The 24,033-nt window shown below is 37.1% G+C and overlaps 1 protein-coding gene across 2 annotated transcripts in view; it reads right to left on the bottom strand.

The window, feature by feature from the left end:
* The window catches only part of EDIL3 (EGF like repeats and discoidin domains 3), a 437,611-nt gene extending 415,547 nt beyond the window's left edge, over positions 1-22,064 (bottom strand). Inside the window, exon 1 of one of the 2 annotated variants that reach the window (XM_007193039.2) lies at positions 21,555-22,064. In XM_007193039.2, coding sequence (XP_007193101.1) covers positions 21,555-21,621 — 67 coding nt within the window. In that variant the 5' untranslated portion in view covers positions 21,622-22,064. The remainder of the gene's footprint in view (positions 1-21,554) is intronic. The other variant, XM_007193038.2, reaches the window with a different exon arrangement.
* Between the last annotated feature and the right edge of the window lie 1,969 nt (positions 22,065-24,033).

Consider the following 24,033-nt stretch of genomic DNA (forward strand, 5'->3'; position numbering starts at 1 on the left):
GTGTTTGAAGCCTGGGAATAGAGTCACTGCCCTCAAAAACATCTCTTAATGTGAAGTGAGTAGATAAATCGAATGCCCTTTATCAGTCATTTCCTATTAAATTAGTAAAGAAGGAATAAGTAATGCCATCACTAGGTTATAACCTCCAGAATGGTAATTATCTAAATAAGAACCTCAGTAAACACTGAAAGGAAAAAAGACCTCAGCAAATTTCAAAGTAGTGCTTGGTATAGATCTGAGAAATCTTATCACAGATCCACATGACAAAAAGTAGTCTTTTAGAAGATTTTTATTTCATTTCACTGTGATCATATGTGGTATATCTAACTCATGGGAGGAGACTGGATATAAATACACTGCTAATAATGGCCTCTCAAGCAGGAAGAATGCAATCCCTTTTCCAATAACTCAATCTACCGTTCAATTATCATATAAAGCAACAAAAATAAGTTACTTGGGGAGTGGCTTACAGTTATATAGCAAGATTTTTCTCAGAATATTTTTTTCCTAAAATGTTCTAGGTGCCATATTAACATACTAAATATTTTCGAATGTGCTGGAAAGGTACCAGCAATGAGTGGCTCAAAAGCATATGTCTTGCCTTTCAGTATAGCTTTGGTCCACTTTCCTAAGTCAATTCTGCAAACAACTGGTAATAGAAAAAAATAGACAATTGATGGGTTTTGCTCAACCTGTTTCAAAGAAAATCACATTCTTTTGGACTTGGTTCAAGAGATTCAGTCAAAGCAAAAGCTTTCTGGTGATAACACTCTTCTGGAATAAGATCATCAACACATACACACACGATCTTTAAGCTTCTAAAGCAGGATGAAGCCTCTGTACGATGTCTTCCCGCCTTAGGAGCCTGACTACTCTGTAAAAAGCTAGAAATAACTAAAACTACCATTATCTTTATAAATAGAAGACGCACTTACCTATTCAAGCTGGCTAAAGTACAATCTTTATTTCTAGGAGAATAAGATGCTCACAGGTACTCTAAATTTCTCTGATTCCATTAACTACTTCCCAGTGTTTTAAAGGTTTTGTCATTTCAGCTTTTAATAGGTCTAATGCTATGAATCTCAGTTTATTTTTCTGGAAACTTGCATATTTATATACTTCAGTTTAAAAAACTTCATTATTAGAAATGCTATTTTTTTCCCAACAGCATTGTCATGTTATAAAAGTATTAATAAAATGGTTTTCTGGGAATTCAATTTGTCTACCAAGTATATCCTATGTGCAAAGTGCTTCTGTAAGCACTGTGAAACACACTATGGTGCTGAATGATCTCCACTTTTTATATTTAATTCCTGTTTTAAAACAAGATAAAGTATGAGTAATCAATGTAAAAATGCTTTATATTTTATAAAACTCTACAAAAATAAAAGGAATTAGTCCTTTTGTTAAATATGGATCCATACAGATATATAAATGAACAAATATAATATCTTAATTGATTGGAAGATATAAGATTGTTAATATGACCATTCCTCTCAAGGTGATCTATGAATTTAATGCAATTTAAATCAAAATCCCAGCAGGCTTTTTTGAAGAAACTGATAAGTTAATCCTAAAATTTATATAAAAGTACAAAAGATATAGAATAAAATATATTTAGAAGAAATTACATAAATTCAACCCTTACAATATAGCTAAAGTAATCAAGGCAACCTGGTATTGGTGTAAAGATAAAGAGATTAAAGACACAGAATAGACACAACCAAGGCACCAAGTCAATTCAATGGAAAAATCAGTCTTTCCAACAAATGGTGCTGAAATAACTGAATCTCCCTATGGAAAAAATAAATCTCAACCCACACCTCGTGATACATACAAAAATTAATTTAAGAAGGATCATAAACCTAAATGTAAAAACCAGAAATATGAGATTTTTAGAGGAAAAAATAAGACAATATATTTGTGACATTGGGCCAGGCAAAGGCCTTTTAGGACATTAGAAACATTGACTCTAAAAGAAAAATATCTATAAAATGCACTTCATCAAAATCAGTAAGTTCTACATCAAAAGACACCATTAAGAAATGAGTATCAAGCCACAGACTAGGAAAAATATTTGCAATATGTATCTGGCAAAGTACTCATATTCAGGATATATACAGAACCAGTACAAATCAGCTTTAAAATACCCAAACAACAGTAACAAAAAGTAATATTTGCAAAAGATTGGACACTTCACAAAAGACACATGAATGTCAAGAAACTCATCTGTCCTCAAATCCTTAGTCATTAAGAAACACAAATTTAAAATACAGCGAGATACCATTTCATATCAACTAGAACAGCTACAATCAAAAGACTAATACAGTTGACCATTGAACAACAGGGGTTTAAACTGTGGGTCAGTTTTACGTGGAGGGTTAGTGACCCTAACCCCTTCATTGTTCACCAATTGTAGAACAAATTTTGGTGACGATATGGGAACAATTGGACCCCTCATACATAGCTGCTGGGAGAGGAAAATGATACAATCACTTTGGAGATCTGTTGAATAGGTTTTTATCAAGTTAACATATATGTATCTATGACTCAGCAATTACATTCCTAGGTATTCATCCAAGAGAAATGAAATCATACGTCTATGGAAAAAAAAACTTTCCATAAGATTTTTCAGATTACCCTTATGCATAATAGCTAAAAACAGGAAACAACCCAATTGTCCATCAACTAGAGAACAAATAAACAAATTGTGCTATATTTATATGAAATACTATTCAAGAATAAAAAGGAATGCACTCATGATATGTGCAATAACAAGGATAAATAAACTCATCATGTTGAGTGAATGATGCCAGACTAAAATTCTCTCTCTCTCTCTCTCCCCCTATACTAACAATGATATGAAGTCCAAAAACAGAAAAAGTTAATCTATGGTGACAGAAATTAAAAAAACAGATGTTGGAGAGAGGAGGGGTAAGGATGGAATTTGGCTGGATATAGCATGGGAGAATTTTCTAGGACTATGGAAATATTCTATATCGTGTTTTAGTCAGTGATTAAATGGGCATATACAATTTTGAAAATTCATTGAACTAGACACAAGATTGTTATGGTGTTCTGCATATCAAAAAATTTATAGTACCATTTTGTTACTACAAATATATCAGCAATTTTCATAAACCTAAAAAACCAACAGTGACCATTCCAACATAAGACTAATAACCTAAATTGGAAGTCACAAATACTCTGGTTACACAAGAGTTTTCTGTATGTTGTTCCATAGCAGCAGTTTGAGTAACACCCTACAATAACAAGCTTATATAGATACATAACAAAATGAACTTAATGTAGGATATATATAAGCCAACTTCCCAAATGAGCAGTAATGTCAAAAGAACCAATTTTTAACTATAAACATGTATTAGTAGGTTTCCTGGAATGGTTTCCACTTAATTTCTGGACTATCAGTTTTAAAAGCACATATCAGTAATATTTTTTTGCCTTACTACACACCTTGATTATTACAACAAAAGAAACAACAGTGTTTAAGTTCCTGGAGTGCAACCAAAGTATTCATCAATTCATTTTACTTTAATTTCCTTTTGTAGGAGTCAGGGAACCAGCGAACCATCTGAATAAGCTCTAAATTGTTAAACTGTATCTTCCTCATAGTCAGTGTTTTCCTACAATTTCTAGAATCAAAAAAAAAAAAAAAAAAGAAAAAAAGAAAAGGTTGATCCAAGCTACACTGTTCTGGAGTGATGGTTTACATTCCTCATATTGCCAAATGACCTAAATATTAAGTTTTCTATAATGCAGGTACTTTTTAAAATGCATACTTTCAGACTGATATACTGACATAAAAGAGCCCAAGAAGTCACTGTTAAACTTTGCATGCTCCAGCGAGCTCTGATTATAGGCTTTACTCCTAATAATTGCTTTCACAAACAATTGATCCTGGAAGAGTTCTTTATGTCTCTTATTATCCCAAAGTCAATTGACTTATTAATTTATAACATATTCCCAATTAAAGTTAAACTAGCAACCCCAAACCACCAACCCTAGATTGGTTTACTATGCAGCTGCTATCAGTAATAACATTTTAAATATTTCAAGGTACTCGAATTATGGGGAACACAAAACTAAAAAAATAATCTCTTTAAAATAATCAAGAAATGTTAATTCAAATTGATCTATACCGCTTCCCAAAGAATATACAGAAATTAGTTTTAGCAGTAATTTTGCTTATATTTTTGTTTTCCTATTTGTAAAGTTGACTTCTGAATACATTTTATTTTTAAAGTAATCACCAGGTGAACTCTATTACTAACTAAAGAGGTCATTTATTAAGGTATTAAGGTATTTATTCCTCCAATTTAATACTTTCCTTTACAATAAAGTATTAAAATTTTACATATATATACAGTATATATAGTATACATTTATATTTACCAGGGGGAAATCTCAATAATGTGGTTGCACTTTGGTAATAGAATCTAAGCTAATTCTTGTATTGAAAGGTATCAAGAAATTGCTAATTCAAAAATAAGTTATGTTTTATGATCCATATATAATTTTGAAATTGAGCTTTTTAGAAACAAAATAAAGCATGTTTTTCTAGAAACAGTTCTATAACACTAGCTAAAATATTTTAAATAGTGTCACTGCTACTATTTTTAAGGAAATTTGTATTAAGCTATTTTTGTGGACTGGCATTGGGACAAGAAGAAGTTGAAGGTTTGGGTAGCAGGAACACAGCAAGAATGCAGCAGGAACACAGCAAGAATGTAGCAGGAATACAGCAAGAATGTAGCAGGAACACAGCAAGAATGCAGCAGGAACACAGCAAGAATGCAGCAGGAACACAGCAAGAATGTAGCAGGAACACAGCAAGAATGCAGCAGGAACACAGCAAGAATGTAGCAGGAACACAGCAAGAATGCAGCAGGAACACAGCAAGAATGTAGCAGGAACATAGCAGGAGAGAAGATGACCCTGATTCCTTTGGAGGTGGCAATTTTGTCAGGAGGGTGAGAGGATGATTTAACTTTTTAATTCTCTGCATTTGCATGAACAAAAAAATTTTCTAAGCCAGCCACTCTAGATCTCAACCTAGGGTTGAAAAAGGCAGGTGAAATCAGGGACATTTGGGGATACCAGATATAAATATGCCCATTTTAACATGTAGGAGCTGTCTGATCACCACCAATTAAGTTCTCATAATGCAGTGGCTACCTACATATCAGATTTGTCATCATTTCTCGTGTGTTTATGTTCCTTTTCCAAACAACTGTAATCAAAAGTTTTCATGGCATCTGGATATGTTCAGTTAAACATACAAAAACAAATGAAGGGAGTATCATATAAAATATCAGGAATCATCACGACTTCTAATACTAGCTTACTCTATAAAGGAATAGAAAACAAAGCAAGAATTTGAAGCTACCACCAAACCAAACAATTTATAGGACAGTTTTCAGGTTCCAAAATCATTCCCAGTATATTGCTTCATTTTCATTTTGATCACTATAATAAGCCCAAAAGACAAATAGTGTAGAGGCTATTACCTCTATTATTGCCAAATAAAGAAACCAAGAGATTAGAGTTTGCTAAAAGTCACAAGGCAAGTACTTGGTAGAGCCACGAGTAAGTTTTTTGAGACCTAAACTAGTCCACACTGTTACAGCAGATGAAGTTATACAAACCTGTATCTACATGAGATTATGTATAAAAACAATAGTAGGATTCTGGTCCCATGATCTTCACTCCTTGATGCTGTACACATTAAATATGTTATGTTACATGGCAAAAAGGACTTTGTAAACGCAATTAAGATCACTAATTAGCTGACCTCAAAACAGGTAAATAATCCTGAATCTGTGTATTACCACTGCTCCTTCATGGAGACTCTCTTATAATACTCAAAATCATGTTTTTAACTGTGACTTGACTTGGAAATAGTCCATGTATAATATATTTTCTTGATAAATCTCAACGATTTTAACCATGTAAATCTCATGTGGAATCCTGCTTGCTTTGGCCACGAGCTGATTTTTGTCATAAATGTTACTTTGAAAATACGTACAAATTGACCTAGTAGTCTTATACCCTAAAATCATTAATGTCTATTTCTTAATTCATCTGAACAAACTGAGTCATTCTGTAGGAAACCATATAGTTCTACATTAATTCTTAAAACATGTTTGTATATCTATTTCTTGTATTTAATTTAAAAGTATTCCCTGAATGGAAAGTTTTTTTTTGTTGTTGTTGTTTTTCTGGCATTTCTTTTCCCCCAAAGAGGGGACAGTATAAAAGTCAATTATTTAAAATGCAAACAGAATTATTTTATTTTAAAATCTTTAGCCCAACATGAACTTAATTTTTACCCATTTAGATACATAAGAGATAACAGTTTTCTGAATACTAAGTACTGACCACAGAGACCACCAGTCATGAATAAGCAGATTAAAAAACCTTCATGCTGTAAATTTCCCTATATACCATATTCACAATTGAGGCCTCTAAAGCAAAATGTGAAATAAAAATAACCTAAAGTATTTTAGAAGTTTCTATTATAGCTTATAAATCAGGACACAACTCACAGTCAATATTCAGAGTAGAGAGTAAGTACACCTAAGTGGAAAGAATATAAAGGAAGCAAAGACCTCCTGGTGAGTTAGGAGATGTTGAAGGCTATTCTACTGCAGACGATACTACAGATTGATTATGTCCCCTCAGAATCCACATGTTGAAACCTCATCCCCAATACGATGGTATTTGGAAGTAGGGTCTTTGGGGGGTGATTAGGTCATGAGGGTGGAGGCCTCATGAGTACTGTTAGTGCCCTTACAAAAAAAGCCTCAGAGAGCTCCCTTGCCATGTTGACCACATAAGGTCACAGTGAAAAATGGCCACCTATGACCCAGGAAGTAGGCTCTTACCAGACACTGAATCTGCTGGCAAATTGATCTTGGACTTTCTAGCCTCCAGTACCGTAGAAACAAATTTCTGTCTTTTATAATCCACCCAGTCTATGGTATTTTTATTATAGCAGCCCTAATGGATAAGACAGTTAAATACCCCCTGAAATATAAATAAAGCCAGAAACATAACCAAGATTCATTTAGCATAAATTCAAGAATTGCTAGACTTTGTTGATCAGCCAATTTGTCAGATCCATCCAGGTTCCCATCCCCTCCTTATACCATTATCCTCGGGAATGTGTCCCAAGGTAACTGCCCCCTTTACAGTAATACCCACAACCACAATTAAGAAAATAATAATACATAATGTTTATTGAGGTTTATATTGTGCCAGGATCTATAAGCACATTATGTGGATTATATCTTTTAATCATTACAACAACCCTATTAGATTCCTACTGCTTTATCCATAGTCTACAAGCTAGACAAACTGCAGAAGGCTTCAGAGCTACTGACTGTTTGATCCAGGATCCAACTCCCAGTCTATCTGATTCCATTCTCTTAACAACACATTATATTAATATACCTGTAAGTTATATCTCAGTTAAAAGACTGAAGTCTTCTTGATAAACATTGCACCAAAAAGTAAAATAATAATTAAATGAGAAAAAAAATGGATTGGTACTCCATTCATTTACCAGTTAATTTTTTATCATAATGTGTGCCAAGCATTGTGCTATGGCACTGGAAATACTGCAGTGTCATCATCATCATTATCGTCATATCCATCACAGGACACAAATATTGTTCTAAGCATTTAACCTGTATTAAATCCTCACAATAATCCTAGGAGTCAGGCTGTATTATTACTATACCCATTTTATTTATTTATTTCTTTTTGAAAACTAAGGTTAGTCATCTACTGAAACTGAAAACTCTTGACTCCTGAGCCTGGGAGCTTTATCTTGTTTTATGTTTTCACTTTGTGGTTATCACACTGTATATAGATTACTGTAATATGTTTCATTTTGCATAAATATGTAACTCTTCACAAACATTTTAATGCTATATATAATGTGAGTAAATTAGAAAATATTCTAATTTATTATATGATACATGCTTTATTTTCTAACAGTTTTTTTAAGTAGTGTTGGAACATACCCAACCATTTGGTTGGAGAAACAAAGGGCGATTCTTGTGAACTTAAATATGATGCCAAAAGCAGAATTCACAAAGGAAAATATGGATTATTTTACAAAATAAATTTGTTTTACCTTTTGCATATTAAACATAATAAATATAATATAAAGATAAATGAAACTTGAGACAACATACTTGCAACATGTAAGTCACTTCCTTAATGTGTTTGAACAGTTAGGCTTGATATAAGCACCCTACATAAAAATGAAATCCACTCCTGAAATCCATACCCTCTCCTTTTAATCTACAAGACAATTTCCTTAGTTTATTCTCTGTTCCACTTCATTAGAATGTAAGCTCTATGTGAGCAAGAATTTCTGTCTGTTTTGTTCACCGTCTGTAATTGCAACACCCAGAACAGTTCTTGGCATCCATCTCTACATAATAAAATGTATGTGAATAAATTATAAAACTAGGTGGTATGATCTACTTTATGGTTAAAAACATTACTTTGAGATATTTATTTATTGAAACAAGTCTCTAAATATAGACACCAAAGTGTTACCATTACAACTTTTCTTCAATGAGTATATACTTCAGGTTAAAAAATAATTAAAACTAAAACAAAGATGAGGAAGTAACTGTCCCTCAAAAAAAAAAAAAAAAAAAAAGCCAAGGTTTCTTTCTTATCACATAAGAAAGACCAAAGCATTAGATTTTAACATTTTTATTCTACATAATCCTTTGCCGTTGTATACCTTTTTTAGAAAGACACATCATCTTCAGAGCTTTTAGACTAGGAGTTGAAATCACACAATTATTGGGGTCACAAGCATACAAATTGTTTTAGAACCACCGAGGCACTTAAGAAAGGTAGAAGTATAGTTGCCCAAAGGGAAATAAAAAGCAGTTTGCAGTGACATAAAGATGGTCATTACACAAACAACTCTAAACAGAGCTGTTTCGGAGGCTCTTGACTCCTGGGCAGACAGTGCCCAGGTGCTGTCTTTTCCCCTCTGCCAAGTATATCTGGGTTCAGCAGGTGTGACTACGTGGTGGGAGGAGGTAAAGAAGTTATGGCTGGAGGAGCTCATGGGAGTGATCACCAAGGCACTGGGGCAATTAGCATATCAGAGGGCTACCTGCAGCTCCTCCACCTGACAGTGAAAAACCACCAAGTGCTTTGATTTTGTTGCATATACATTTCAACTCCTGATAATAAAATGATAGTCTGAAGCTTACTGTTTATCTTGCATATACAATTACAACTATTTTATTGTAATTTGATAATTTAAGGTAAAACCTGAATCTTGATTTTAAAGTGTTTATAAATTAGAGATGAAAACAAGTTGGTAATTTATTTAGTCAGCTCTTAGAGTTTGCCTCTACTTATGTATTTATTGCTTTCTAAAAGTGTATCACTTGTGCCATAAATCACACGTCAATGCATCTGTGCAAGTAGATAAGAATTTATTAAATTAGTTAATGGGTCTATTAAAGGAACACATTTTTTGTTTTAACCAGAGAAAGATTTATACACCAGCAGAGTTGTTTTTCATTCATGTTTTTCACTCCTTCATGCATGCATAAACTCAGCCAACAAATATTGAGTGTCTACTGTGTACAAGGCATCACGTTTGGAGCTGGATATAACCATTAGGGAATAAAACAGATGTTCTTCCAGCCCCCATGGAGCTTGCAAGAATACATTACGAACAAGAGAGAAAATAAGATAATAAACAAGTGATTATATAAATGTGATTTTTGAAAAATGCGTAATTTCAAAAAAGAACAGTAATAGAAGCTAGTGACAGGGGTATATTGTTTGTATCTATGTGTATGTTGACGCCTCAGTACTTGGAGAAGGTGATCACAAAGATTCTCTGAGGTTGTGCAGTTTAAGCTGAGGAATGATCTGGGAGCAGAAAATGGCAACATATAGAAGGAGATAGCTAGAAATAAATAAAGAAATAGGAAAAATACAGAAATAGAGACAGATGATGGTTTCAAGAAGATAGTGAATACTTCAAAGGGCCCAAAAGAAATAAATATGCAAAAAAAGGTAAGGATAAGAATTTATACATTGTATTATTATTTAGCTGATATGTACATGATATTAAAATAGCAATAAGTAGCAGAATAACAATTCACAGTGAAGAAATCAGGTTATTCTGAGATTCTGTGGGCAGAGAATACATCATACAGTAGTAATGGTCATCATTCTGAATGCAGAATGAAGAAAACTATAAAGTAAAACTCCAGTGAAGGCTAGTGCAAAACAAAATTATGAAATAAAATGACATAGATAAGTATTACTTGGAAAAAGGTGGTCTGATAGAAAAAATTAACCAGCAAAGCAATAGATTAAAAATTAAGATTGTATTTGCAAAATTAAAAAGTACAGACTAATGTGTGTGGTGTTATTTTAGGGAAGCACATCCCTGGAATTCTCTGTTGAGTTTTTGGCAAGCCTGTTGCATAAATATGTAGGCTACTTGGACAGATTCCAAATGACACAACTAAAAGGATGAAAGGAATGGCTTACAAGGACAGATTAAAGGAAAAATATGTACGACTTTAGCATCTCAGAAACTAAAGAAGAAACATTATGGCTTACAAATATTTGAAACATGTAAATTGAGGGAAAAGAATTCTTTGTGTACAAGGTTGCACAATTACGAGCATATTAAAAAGGAAAAAAAACTTCCCCTAGTAATAATGTTGTTTTCCAGTAAGAACCATTTGGACAAATAATCCAAGATGGGCAAGGATTAAGGCCACCAAGCAGATACAGACATTCCTAGTAACTTAAACTCTGTAGACCTCAAAATACATAGAGGCCTATCTGAATAGGACAAAGTAGGACATCTTCCCATTACCCAGCTATGCTTTAAATTTAGAAGGGATCCTTCCTCGGATTTAAGGCTTTTCTCTGCCATTGTGCTAAAGTGAAGAGTCCTGGACTTGGGTCTACAAAACCTAGTTTTGAGTGTTTATCACTGGGAATAGAATTATTCTGTCTATAGCTTCATCTGTCAATGGGGATAATAATAATCCACTAGGTTTTTGTGAGGTTTAAAAGAGCTGTTGCATATGAAAACATATTTTATGTGCTTGAAAGCATAGCTCTTAGTTGATATATCAATTATCATAATGAGCTCAATGTGTCAAAAGGTGTAGGATGAAGACTGTCAAAGTGCATGATGCCTGGGACTAGGCTATTACATCTGTCTTCCTGCTCTGGAGAAAATCAGCTCTCCTCTGAGTTACTGTCTAACCTGCAGTTCTCTTAATTGGTTACCGTTTTCTCTCCCATAGCTTATAGAGATGTGGGAGGAGTCCCTCTTGTTCCTCAGTGCAACTTCCTGAACATTCTCTCCTTCTGCTCAAAAAAAAACAACAGCAAAAAAACCCTACCCAGTTTTAATTTCATGCCATAGATCTCTATTCCCCAATACTACCCCCCTATTATAGTTATTTCTTCATCTCTGTACCTCTCTCACTCCTTAAAGATTTCTGTTCCTGGTTCACTATCATTCTCTCCAACATTTCTCCTGGTATAATTTTTTGGGGAATTTCAATACCCACATAGATAATTTTTCCAAGTGTTTTGATTCTCCTCTTCCAATGATCTTGTCTTCTACCCTCCTTCAACCATAACTCCTATGGTCATACTCCCAAATTTATAATTATCAATATCTGTAATTATAGTATAATTACTGCAATGCCTCCATCACCTTACTCCTCATACCATCACTTTCTTTCTTGCTCATTCCCTTTTGGACACAAAACTCAACCTTTCAAATTCACCAGGATTTCCAGTGGATCCTATTACCTCTTGACAGAACTCCAGTTTTCTCATGGCCAATGAGGGGAAAGGGACGTTGGAAATTACCTTAGTTTGAGACTTAAAGAAGCAAAAATGATGAAAGCACGTGGGCTGAAAAATTCACAAATGGTTGAATACATCTTGAAATGGATAACCACAAAGACCAGGTTGGTAAAGGAGATAAGAAGAACTGAAAATTACAGCAATGACAAGAGTGGGTTTACTGGGAATGAAGGGCAAGGAGAGGTAGAAAGACAGAAAATTCTGGCAAGAAATGGAAAGTCTGAGAAATTTAAAGTACTAGTAAATGAGCAAATCATGTGATGAGAAAGTCTAATGAACAGCATTGCCAGTAGGTACCTAAGAATGGAGCTGGGAATCATTAGTGTTGGGAACTTCCAGGAAGTTTAACACCAGAATATTAAAAGGGTCACAAGTATTTAAGGGAACAAATAATAGAGAAGAAACAAGGTTCTGAAGCCTTTGAGGAAGTTCAGGATGTTATGATGGTTAGTAATTGGCTCCAAAGAGGAAAGGAGATGTTATAGGCTGATAGCAGGAAAGTGTGAATGTCGTACTAAGAGGCAGTTAGAATAGTTTCCGAAAAAGCAAGTAGTACACCAACTCCCCCTTCTCATCTTGTGGGTCCAAGAACTGAGAAAAAAGCACCAACTATAACTACCTAAAGCAAAGTGGTATAGCAGAAAAGAGTAAAAGATAAGCTGGAATCACAGTCAAGTTCAAACTCTGTCAATGGTTGCTTAAATTATAGGACATGTTGAATTATAAATGATGTGACTTTTTCAAACCTCAGGTTCCTTATCTGTTAAATGAGATTAAGAATGCCTTCTCCGCTTATGTTTCCTAGAATAGACAAGGGAAATGCTTAAGAAATTTTAACTATTGTTTTTATTATTATTATTATTATTTTAGGGGAATAAATATAATAAAGCATGTAGAGGTCCATTTCAACTATAAAATACCATACAGATGTACAGAAGAAGATATTAACAAGGTGATCTCATATAATGTAATTTTCATTATTTTGTAAAATACTTAAAGTTAATCCAATTCTAGTTTTAAAAAATAAATATCTTGGTTAAATAACGCTTAAAAGAAACCAGAAGATATAATTTTATAGCTGATATGGTTTGAGACCATTTGGTGCTTTTGTTTGGCTCAAATTTCTTAATGGGGTTACACAGAAATAAAATTAAATGAGGATGGGATGTAAAGTAAATAAAATACCTTCATTAAACTAGCAGAAATAAAAACCTAGTTAACCTTTAAAATCACCATGTCCTACATTATGTATCTGTTAACCTTTAAAATCACTTTTTCCTACATAACGTATCTGAAAATTATAGAGAAAGCATGCTCTTACATATCATACTGAATAACAGTGGAGCAATGGAATCCTAGAAAACCAAAATAAATTCTAAAAATCATGTTGAAATAAAATTGAATGGCAAGGTTTTGAGTCACTTCCCGAGTACTCCTCTTCTTTTTCCTGTCTTCACTATTCATACTAGTGATGCATTTTTCTGAAAGACACATTAACTCTTTCTGACCAAACAGAGCATATGCCACCCTTTATTTCTGAATGTGAAAAGAAAAGATGTATTGACACTTTACCAAGTTGAATTTGAAAAATTTAAAAATTTTGTCCCAAGAAAATAAATATAATTTACCCCTTCTAAAATATCTACCTGTTAAATAGAAATTGGATATAATGTGTGTGCTTTACAAATAAGAAAATCATTTAACAAAATATTTCCATGACATACAGGATGTGTCACTCACTGAAATACAGCATAGGTCAGTAGTTAAGAGAGCAGGCTCTAGATTTAAACTGGATCCTATTTCTAACAAGCTACTTAGTAGATTATTTATTTGGGAGATTACTTAACCTCTCTGTATCTCTCTTCTCATTCATAATCATAGTGAGAATCAAAGATGGTACTTAGAACAGGGGAACACATAACATGCACTAAATAAATACTACACTTACTAACTATACTTAAGAAAGATATCCGAATGAATGCTCCTTGTTAAGTTATCTAGCAAGATGCTTAAATAGACATGGTGGCAGTCCCCAAATAAAGAGGAGAAAGGAAAAAACAAACTGTCTGAAAAATTATTGTTTCTAGATAAAAATTAAAGTTAGCTGGAAATGTTAGAACCTTGTATCTAACAAAGAAATCGATCACTCAGGGGTAGTTTTTCTTTTAACTGAAGATGCACAGCAAACACAGCACTTCTTGTCATGCCTGCATGTTAATATTATGTGTTTAGCAATGCTCTTGCAGGAGTATTGAGAAATATTTTCAAAGTAGTTCACTCTATAACATATATTGTAAAAAAAAAAAAAAAAAAGTTAATATAACAAAGTGAGAAACAAAGCTTTTAAAGTTCCTGGGACTACTTTGGACTTATCTTTTATAACATACTGCTGTTTAAAATATGTTGGTATCTCTCACAGAACACTGACGGGGGCGAGGGCGGGGAGTGGATAGCTCCATTCATTTGGATATATATTGAGTGTTTCGGTGTTGTTGTTGCTGTTGTATAGTTGTGTTGTTTGTTTTGCCTTGCACTGCTCTAAGCCCTGGCTCTGTAGGAAGTACAACATATGACACAAGAATTTATAAATAAATATGAAAGCGTTTTGAATGGTAATTTGCATTTTGTTTGCCTACAGACAATTTCAAAATAGTGTTGACAATACAAAAGTTAAACTATAGAACGAAAAAAGATGAATAAACAAACAGGAAAAAGTGTGTGGATAAAATTAGAGTTCAATTAGCATTTGGAGCCAAACATGTGAGGGGAGAAGGGTATCGGAGATGTGAGCAAAGATAAGACTGATGCCTATAATTGGGAGACTGCTCTATGCTACTGGGAGGGATTCGCCAATTTATTTCAAACAAGAATATTCTCCAATGTTCCCACTTGACTGTCCCAGTCTTTTCTGCCCAAGGGTCATGAGCCCGTTTGACCTGGGCTGTCTTCATATGATCTCCAGTAGCAGTAAAATGTAAATGGTCATCCTGACCTCAGTACAAGAAGAGATTTAAGAGGATTATTGTGCATTCCCAAAATAAATGTCTTCATTAAATACCAAGCATAAACCTTAAAGAATGCATGGTGTCCTAACCTATTCAGAGACCACTTTCAATCATGCACAAAGTCATTTAACAAAAAGAGATTAAAACCTTGGCCTTTCCGTCTGTGGGCTGTTATACTATATTAAATTAGTTTTAAAGAGACTGATCAGTTTGATACAGACCTGTTTTAGAAAATAGAAAAAAGTAAAGCTTAGATCTAGAGTCAATTTTCTTTCTCCATAGTAACAATCACATTCAAAAGTGCTTTAGTACTCAAAAAGCCTTCACTTAAATTCTTGAACTTAAATCCTCCATTCTACTTCATGCACTATTAAATCTTCTGTTGAACAAATCCTACACAGCTTCTATCAGCATAATAATGCATATTTTAAAACAAAATAGTAGTACATTTCCTTCTAAAATATAACCAAATAATTGCAGGGCATCTTATCTGCATTCTGAGATCTACTTCTTTTCTACAAAATTGAGTCCTCTGTTTTGTAATTTGTACCTTCATTCATTACTTTAGGAGGAAAATCAATAAAAAAAATGTATAACAACATATTATCTGAAATGATGGGAAAATAAAATTTCAAACAAGCACATTCTTCAGATATGTCTCTTTCACCTTTAAACAGGTTTTTCAAGCTTAAACATTTTGGACAAAATCTCCTCAATAATGCACATATTTCACTGCCTTTGTATCCCCCAAATGTTGAACATATTGCAGTGAGTCTTTGTCTAGGATGCAAGATCAATATTGGCATCAAATACAAGCATATTCTCTCACAGGGTAATGCCTTTTGGCCTTTAAACACAGCCCCTCTCCCACCCCAAATAAATGTCTCTAGTTTTTTACACTGTAAGGTAGCTCTGCTTTTTATATATACTTTTTCAATCTCCTCTTTGTCTAACAGCTGCCATGTTTTATTGCTCTGATTAAGTTTGACCTATTGCCTCATATGTCTTTTATTTTTTGAATTCAGTTTATAGAGAGCTCTGGAACTTAAAAACCATGAGAAATAGACTTTTCTATATGATTTAAGGCCGAAATGCATTATCTATTTTAGGTGGTCAGGAGTTTTTGATGTTGTCTCCTAGGTTCTCAGCTCTGTGCTACAGGCAAAGCAAGATACTTCTCTACAAGCGGGGTGGATATAAGTTATTGCCCAGTTGATAGTTTTAGGCAGGACACTGTGATCGTATCAAGGTGTAAAATCCTGAGTTGCTCCATAATTCAGATCCTAATTTATTTCTGTTTATGTTTTAAACCTCAGGATTTAGTAGTAGAGGCGTTACATTGTCATTATTTTTTTCCTCACAAGAAAGCAAATTGCAAATGCCACAGTGTTTTAGAGATTTGCAACCTTTTAATAATGATGACAGAATTTTATAGTGGATGCTGTGCCCTAGTTGCTATCCAGCAAGGAAGTGTTGAGAGGGGGGTTATTTAAGGAGGACTCTGACACAGAAAGGATACCACTGGAGACAGGCTGCTTGACATGATATCAGCGACTTTATAAGAAACAGAGAGAACGTGTAGAAATGGTGTGACGGTGAATCTGTAACACTGTTTTAAGGGCTATATCAGCAGATGCTAGAACTAACTTTTGAGGAATGGTTATCAGTTAAGGATCAATTAGAAACAAATAATGTCAAGTCACTGACAGCTATTGAAACACAATAGGCACATACATAAGGAATAATAACTGGCTTAAATGGGTAATGACAAAACTTTATCATGTCATTTAGTCTCTTTTGGCCCTGTGACTTAAGTTAGAAACTTACAAGTTTCAGGAAACACACACTTTACCATTGTGACAGAAAAGGATAAGCTGTAATCTCCTCCAGTACTTTAGATCTGTACATATAAATAGTTGAATATACATCCACGTAAATCAATATAACAAGTACTTACTTCTATGCATAAAATTTACAGTTGGTATGGAGAGTAAGCTTAAAAGTATGCCAAACATTTCAGTAATAATTGTTTTACTACAAGCTCCTCATAGCTCTATGTGCATTTCCTTGGAAGTTACTCAGGAACCCCCTGAGAAATAATGGCTCAACCTAGACATATAGTTATTTGTGTGTGGCAGTTAGAGCAACTCTGCTTCCAAGTAAAAATCCTGTGGTACAAGCAGCAGGTCCTTACAACTCACCCTCCCTATCTTTCTCAGGGGAGCACTGAAAACTTTAATAATATCAGTTTCACAGAGAGTAGAAAGTCACTTTATGTGGATTTGCAGATTAACATTTACTACTTTACTTCCCCCGCCCGCCACCCAACATCTTTCCTTTAAAAGATCTCCATTGATTATCCTGACACCTGCTGGCAAGGGCATAGTCAATGATCCCAGTCTACTTTTCCCTTCAACAATTCTCCCAAAGCAAAGACTGTTTAGAGGTATTTTCAGTAACAATTAAGGGGTAATTCATTCAGTGTAAGTATTTATAGTACTTAATTTTTAGCATTATCACACAACCATGAGAAAATTTTCAATAATCCATTTCACATAGCCAACAACTTAAGTCTTTATATATAAATACATGTTTGCTTTGATTAACCAAAAGATATTATAATCATTATAAGGGCTGTGATTTAAAAAACAAAAACAAAAACATGCTAGACATCTTCCTTAAAAGACAGGTAAGAAGTAATAGGAATGGCTTGGCTTTGGTTTTCTACTATTTTTTTTTTTCATCATAATAACATCAGTTTGCAAACTACTTAGGAAATAAACTCAAACTCATATAAACTCATAGGAGTAAACTGATTACAAAATTTGCTGTTTGTTTCTCAGTACCCAAGCGTTCTGATTTACTCTGATTTGAACTGAGTTCTGAAACCCACACTGTTTTTTGTGGGTTTATTTGGCAAGGAATATAATGAACCTACTACAGCATAAATGATACTCAAAGCTATTGGCGCCTGCAAGCATGTTCAATAAACAACAAATATCAGAATTACTTTCTTAGGCTTTAGGAAACTCTCAGATCAGGCGAGTTTTCAAAACTGTACACAAATGATAACATATACAGTCCATCCCATTATTCAAAACCCTTCAAAAGATGAAAAGTTTTAAAAATAAATTACCTAATTAAAATTTTTATCTTAATTAATATCAGTGAAATTAAGAGTGTGGACTACTAATTTAGAGTCTAAAAACTGTCAAACTTATACTTTGTAATGGTTTTGAGCAACCAAGCTTTTTTAGTCTAGTCATGTATATGGTATTCTCATTTTGTGAGAAGGAAAAATCATATGTATCTGACAAGAAAGGAAAATTTTATGAAAATATTTATTAAAAATACCCTACATCCTGAATACATGTTTTATATAAACACTGATCTTAAGATATTTGAGAAAAATACAAGAGAGTTTTAATTTAGAGAAGAGCTCAGAAGTAAAATACATTTGCCTGGTTTTGAAGATCTTTGTAAATTCAAGACTACAGAGGGGAGAACAGACCATTTCAATTTTTGTAACCCTTAATTTGTATTATTATAAATGTTTTCCCCAAACAATATAAGTTTAAAACAAAAATACATTTCAATTCTAAGAAAATATTTCAAAAATAATTAGAAAAAAATTTCTTTAGGACCAAAAGGGAAAAAATGTGTTTTGCATCATAACAGTGGTCAGGGCTTTGCATTAGTGTCAAACTGTACCAGCAGGATACTTTATCTTCAATTACTTATTATTTTTAATTCAGTGTTTCAAAATTATTTTTTTTAATGTTTCACCTGGAATCTGCAGCTAGCATTTATTTTTAAAGTATAAAATTAATGATCATGTAGGTCAAGTAATGAAGACACTAATGTGTAATAATTTTTTTAAAGTACAGTAGCCTGTTATTTCAGCATCAGTATTGCTATACTAATCATAGAAGCATGGGTGCTTTTACCTCGAGTGAGACTGTTCAGGTACTAATTGATCCCCATGTAGAATTAACTAAAAATCGCCATTGATTAAAAAAGGAAATGCGAACGCCAATGATTTCATAGTATTTAGGACATGTCTAGACATTTTTAAACAGTGCCATTTGCTTAAAGACTTCAGACACAAACTGCAAGCACAGGGACAGATTGCATAAGATGTCACGTGCTTGCTGCAACTGTATGCATGTAATTGGATTTTTTAGAGCAACCCATAACAATGAATAATTTAAGAGTTAATGAAATATTCAATCTGACTGATCCATTGGTTTAATTTTAAAATAAAAACGACTAAGAAAAGGAATTACATGTCCCTATCAAATCCCAGTCATTAATATGCGTAAATTGCAACCCATACAGGGAAACACCAATTTATAAAACGTACATTAGACAAATGATATCTGGGGAGGTGGGGTGGGAGAGGTGCAAGGTAAATTCTCATCGTCAACACTGGCCTCAATAAGTTTGCTCAAAGTTTAATTGTTTGGAGATGTCACGCAAGCTGTACTCTACCTTTCTGCAGAGCTGAGGGAGAATAAATTAGAAAGGTGCAAGTTTAACAAAAAGAGCTCGTGGAAAATGGTCCATTTCTTTCCTATCCCTCTCCTAACAGGCTGTCTGGACAAAAAGAGAAATCTACGGAAGAATGTGGAGTACACACTGCCCAGCATTGTCTAGGGGACGGAAAGAGAGCCCAGGCAACACACCAAGGTTGGATTGCCTGGCGGAGTAAGCTGTGCCCTAGGCGTGTGTATCTTTAGACAGCAGAGCTTCGGGCTGCAGCGAGACGGGACTCACCGCGCCCGAGGGCTCCAGCAACCAGACCTAGGAAGGCTAGGGCGGTACACAGTTTAGATACACTTTCTCCTCCTCCACCTGCGCCGCCCTCCGCCTAGGTGCCAGGACCGATGATGGAGGCGATGGTGTCAAGGAGTAGGTGCCTGTGAGTGGGTGAGTGTGTGTTTTCGGTTTGGGGTGGGAACGGAGGCGGGGAAAGGAGGAGGGGAGGGGAATGCCTGCCGTTCTCCCCCTCCTTTCCTGCTGAGGGATCAAAGTGCAGAAGGAATCCAGACGGGAAATGAAAGAAAGGAGAAATATCGGCGGTGGAAGCACTGTCCTTTTCGTATAGCTGGGGCAGTCCGCGGTGCAACTACAGAGCCATTACCATTCCTTAACCTTCAGTGGAGCGGCTGGCTTCCTCTGCCTGATAACCGGAAGGGCGCATAGTAAACGCGGGCGAGGCACACACCTACTCGCAGGGGGAAATAGCCAAGTTCTGGGGGAGGGAGGGAGGCCGAGGAACGGTGCGGCCTGGATAGCTACTGGTAGGGCACCGAGGGCATCTGGCCAGGAACACCCGGCTTCTTAGGCAAATAGTAGCCCAAGAGTTCACAATTTTCCTGTGAAAGAGACGGATGGGTGCATGGATGAATGGTGTAGAATATTCATTCAGCGTCTAATCTCAAATGGATGTGAGTCAATGCATTTGTAAATCCAGCCACCGTTTTCGAGAGGCACAGCATTTTAAACCCTGTAGTGCACTCAGCTCTCCACTTGAAGCAGCCTGCGGAGGGTTTCATTACCCACTGAACACACAGAAGGAGCCGCCTGTATATGTGGGTGCAGAAGGGACTCGGGTCCGCCTCGAGCAACCTACCCAGAGTCCCTGCAGCTCCCCCTGCCCTTTCCAGGCGCCAACTTCAACCCCAGCGCGAGCGTAGATGGAACCAAGACCAAGGCTTGTCCTGACAGGCCATCCTTCCCAGGGACCTGGAAGCCGACTACGCAACTCAGCGGGAGACTTCTCAAAGTCCTGTGTTTTTTTGTTTGTTTGTTTGTTTTAACAGACTGGTTTATTTCATGCAATTCATGAAAACCACCACCAGACCACCTCTTACAACTTTTCCGCTCTTGGGCGGGGGCGCCAGGGTAGTCTTGCAACGCAAGATTCCTTATTACCAAGAGTTAGGCTCCTACCAGGAGGGAATGCTGAGCAAAGCTTGAGGCCCTTTGGGCTAGAGGAAGGGCGGGTTCCTGGGGTTTTTCTGCTATTGGTGCTGCGCCTCCAGGATGGGGAGATGGGAGAAAGCCGAACTGACTTATCAGACCCGTCTCCACCGCACCCACCGCCCAAACTCCCAGCACCGGGTTCGGATTTGCAAACTGCTTGGCGTGGGCCGGGCCCCAGAGCACAGCACCCTGGAGGCGGACAGCCCAATGGCACTCCAGCCTCTTCCCCTTTCCACTACTCCACTCCCGGGGCACGCTCGCTTCCCTCGCTCCCCAGAGAAAGCCCCGTCTGGAGCCGGGAGCCGGCATCACCCACACTGCCCAGGGAGGGTTCGCGTGGCTACCCGGGGGCCAAGTAAGCCGTGGAAGATCTGGTTTCCCTCCCGCCTCCCCTGCGTCCCCGTCCTTCCTCGATCTCATCTGGGTACCCCACACCCTCTTCCCAGCTCAGCCCCGCACACTCCGCTCTGACTTTGCGAGCACTTTTCCTGGGCACGCAGGGCAGGGCGCAGCCTCCTCGGTGCCGCGCACGGCGCTCGCCACCCCTGGAGCGCCCGGGGGACCTCCTCCAGCCCCCTGCGCAGCGTTTCCCAGGGGACTCTCTGCCTGTCCCGCAACCGGCGCCCGGGGCCGTCGCCTCACCTTTGCAGAACTGAGGGACACCAAGGCTGAGCCCAACCAGGAGCCAAGCAGCCACCGAGCGCTTCATGATCCCGTCTCTCGGACGTGACCCCGCCGGTCAGGGGTCCTAGTGGAGGGTAGTGTCGCTGAGGTGGCACCGCAGGGCAGCGGCAGACCCCGCCCCGACAGAGGATTCAAGAAGATGTCTTTTTTCCTGCAGCGTCTCCTTAAACAAATTCTCGGAGAGAGCAAGAAAGAGTGGTGAGCAAAGGGAGGAATCTTTCTTCCCCTTTTGCCTGCGCTCCGGGGAGTCGCCAGCGGGCTCAGCCTCCTCTGCGGGTGGGTCCCAGGCGAGGCGCGGCGGGCGGGTCCGGGCGCCGGCTCCGGCGGCGGCTCGGGGTCACCCGCGCTGGTGGACCCGCAGACTGCGTGCTCTGCTCGCGCCGCCGCGGCCGGCTGCGGGGCTTCTGACTTAAGAGAACAATGAAGCGTGAGCAGGCGGGGAGCGAGGGAGCGAGCCGAGAGCGCACTGTGTACAAACAGAGTCGGCGTGCGTGTGAGCTTGAGCCTCGCAGGCGCCCGCCCGCCCCGCGCGCCCCTCCTTCCTATTCCCTCCGGCGGCCTCCCCCTCTTTCTCCCCCCACCCCCCAGAGGTGGCTCCTTCTGCTGGAAGAGAAAAGGGAGACAACCGCAGCCACACCCTGGCACCTGCCGCCACCTCTGAAGTTCCTACAGTGCCTGTACCTTCTGCACACACGCCAGAGACTCCGGGGTTAAGGGAAGCGACCCTTGGTGTCTGAGATTCTCTTGGTTTCCAGCACTGACTTTATAATTAACCACGTTAAGGAATCCCCTGAAGTCCTGTTCTCAGTATAGCCAGAAAAAGAAGTCAAGAGATTTTGAAAAGTGGCTCTTGGGGCACAAAGCTGCCCGAGAGACAGAACGCTGCAAAGTGACTTGTCCCGGATTCCAGGAAATGCAACGTGGTCAGCAGCCAGACTCTAATCAGCTGAGACAGGGCTGCTCTGCTGCTGTTCTGGCTGCACTTTGGTTGGCTCTAGGGTTGGGGAGAGAGAGCCCTGTGGGCTCATCTGTCCACCGGGGCAAAAAGGTGAAGGCACAGGGCAAGCCAGTGGGAGGCATACATCTCCTCAAGGAGGACATCTGTTTCAGATGAGAAATAGTAGGGCGAGTTTGGGGACCGTGCAAGAAAATAAAAGGCAAAGACAGATTCTTGAAGCATCACCATGGTAGATCAAATTTCGCTGCTACCCACCAAAAGCAATATAAATTGACTGGCTTTTGCAGTCAAAGTGGCTGAACCAAACTACAGCCCATGGCTTACAATAGTGTTTTCTCCTCTGTTTTCCATTTAAAATATTTGCTTAGGGTACCTGGATTCAGCTCTGGCAGTTGCAGGTACCAAAATGAAAAACAGCCTTTAATTTTTTTTTTTTTTTTCCTTCTAGAGAGGGAGGTAGGGAGAGAGACAGAAACACCAACAAAGAAACATTGAAGGAAACATTCTTGAAGGCAAAGATTTGAAAGGAGAACGTACTAAGAAAAGGATAGCAGAGGACAGTTGGTCATGCAATTCATCTCCTTTTGCCTCCTTGAGTCCTTTAAACTTCAATTTCTACCTTCCTTTGGAATTTGAAGTGAGATCAAGGATGTAAGGCTGATGGAAAAATAACATTGCATACTGCCATCGAGAAGTTAAGGTACCGCTGGCAAACAAACAAAAAAACAACAGCAACAACAAAAATTATTTGAAAACAAGGTTTGTTCAGATCACATGTTTGGTGGGGGTACAAGAACATTTTTTTAAAATGATTTTGCTAAGGGAAAGGGGAAGAATCATTTATTTACATTCTGTTTTCTTGCTTAAAGCCACAGATGTTAGTGTAAGGTACCACTGTCCAGAGCTGCAGCAAAGCAGTTTTAAACAAGCAAATTCCAACTTTCTGTCACATCACTGTAACTTAATTTTAAAAGTATGCTTTTTATCAGTCATGGGGTGGCATGTCCATCATAAAGTGTCTCTAACTTTTTGAAGTGAGATGTTTAATATTAGTTTTAAGGTATTATTTCTAAAACATAGTACTAAATCTCAAAAACGAACAGACACACACTACTATATATATGATAGGTAACCAACAAGGACCTACTGTATAGCGCAGGGAGGTCTACTCAATATTCTATGATAACCTATATGAGAAAAGAGTCTAAAAAAGAATGAATATATGTATTTGTGTAACTGTATCACTTTGCTGTACACCTGAAACTAACAAGACATTGTAAATCAACTACACTCCAAGAAGATTAAAATAAATAAATAAATCATAAAACCAAATCAGAGACCAATGACTCTGTGATATTAAAGAAAAAAAGTGTGCCAAGAGTTTTGTTTATTTTCCTATTTATTCCCTGTTTATTTCCACTTTTCTGACAATATATGACCTCAGTAGGCATGTTAGAAAGTTAAATAATTTTTTTGGCA

This window comes from Balaenoptera acutorostrata, chromosome 2 (genome assembly GCF_949987535.1).
Source record: "Balaenoptera acutorostrata chromosome 2, mBalAcu1.1, whole genome shotgun sequence".
Lineage (NCBI taxonomy): Eukaryota > Metazoa > Chordata > Mammalia > Artiodactyla > Balaenopteridae > Balaenoptera > Balaenoptera acutorostrata.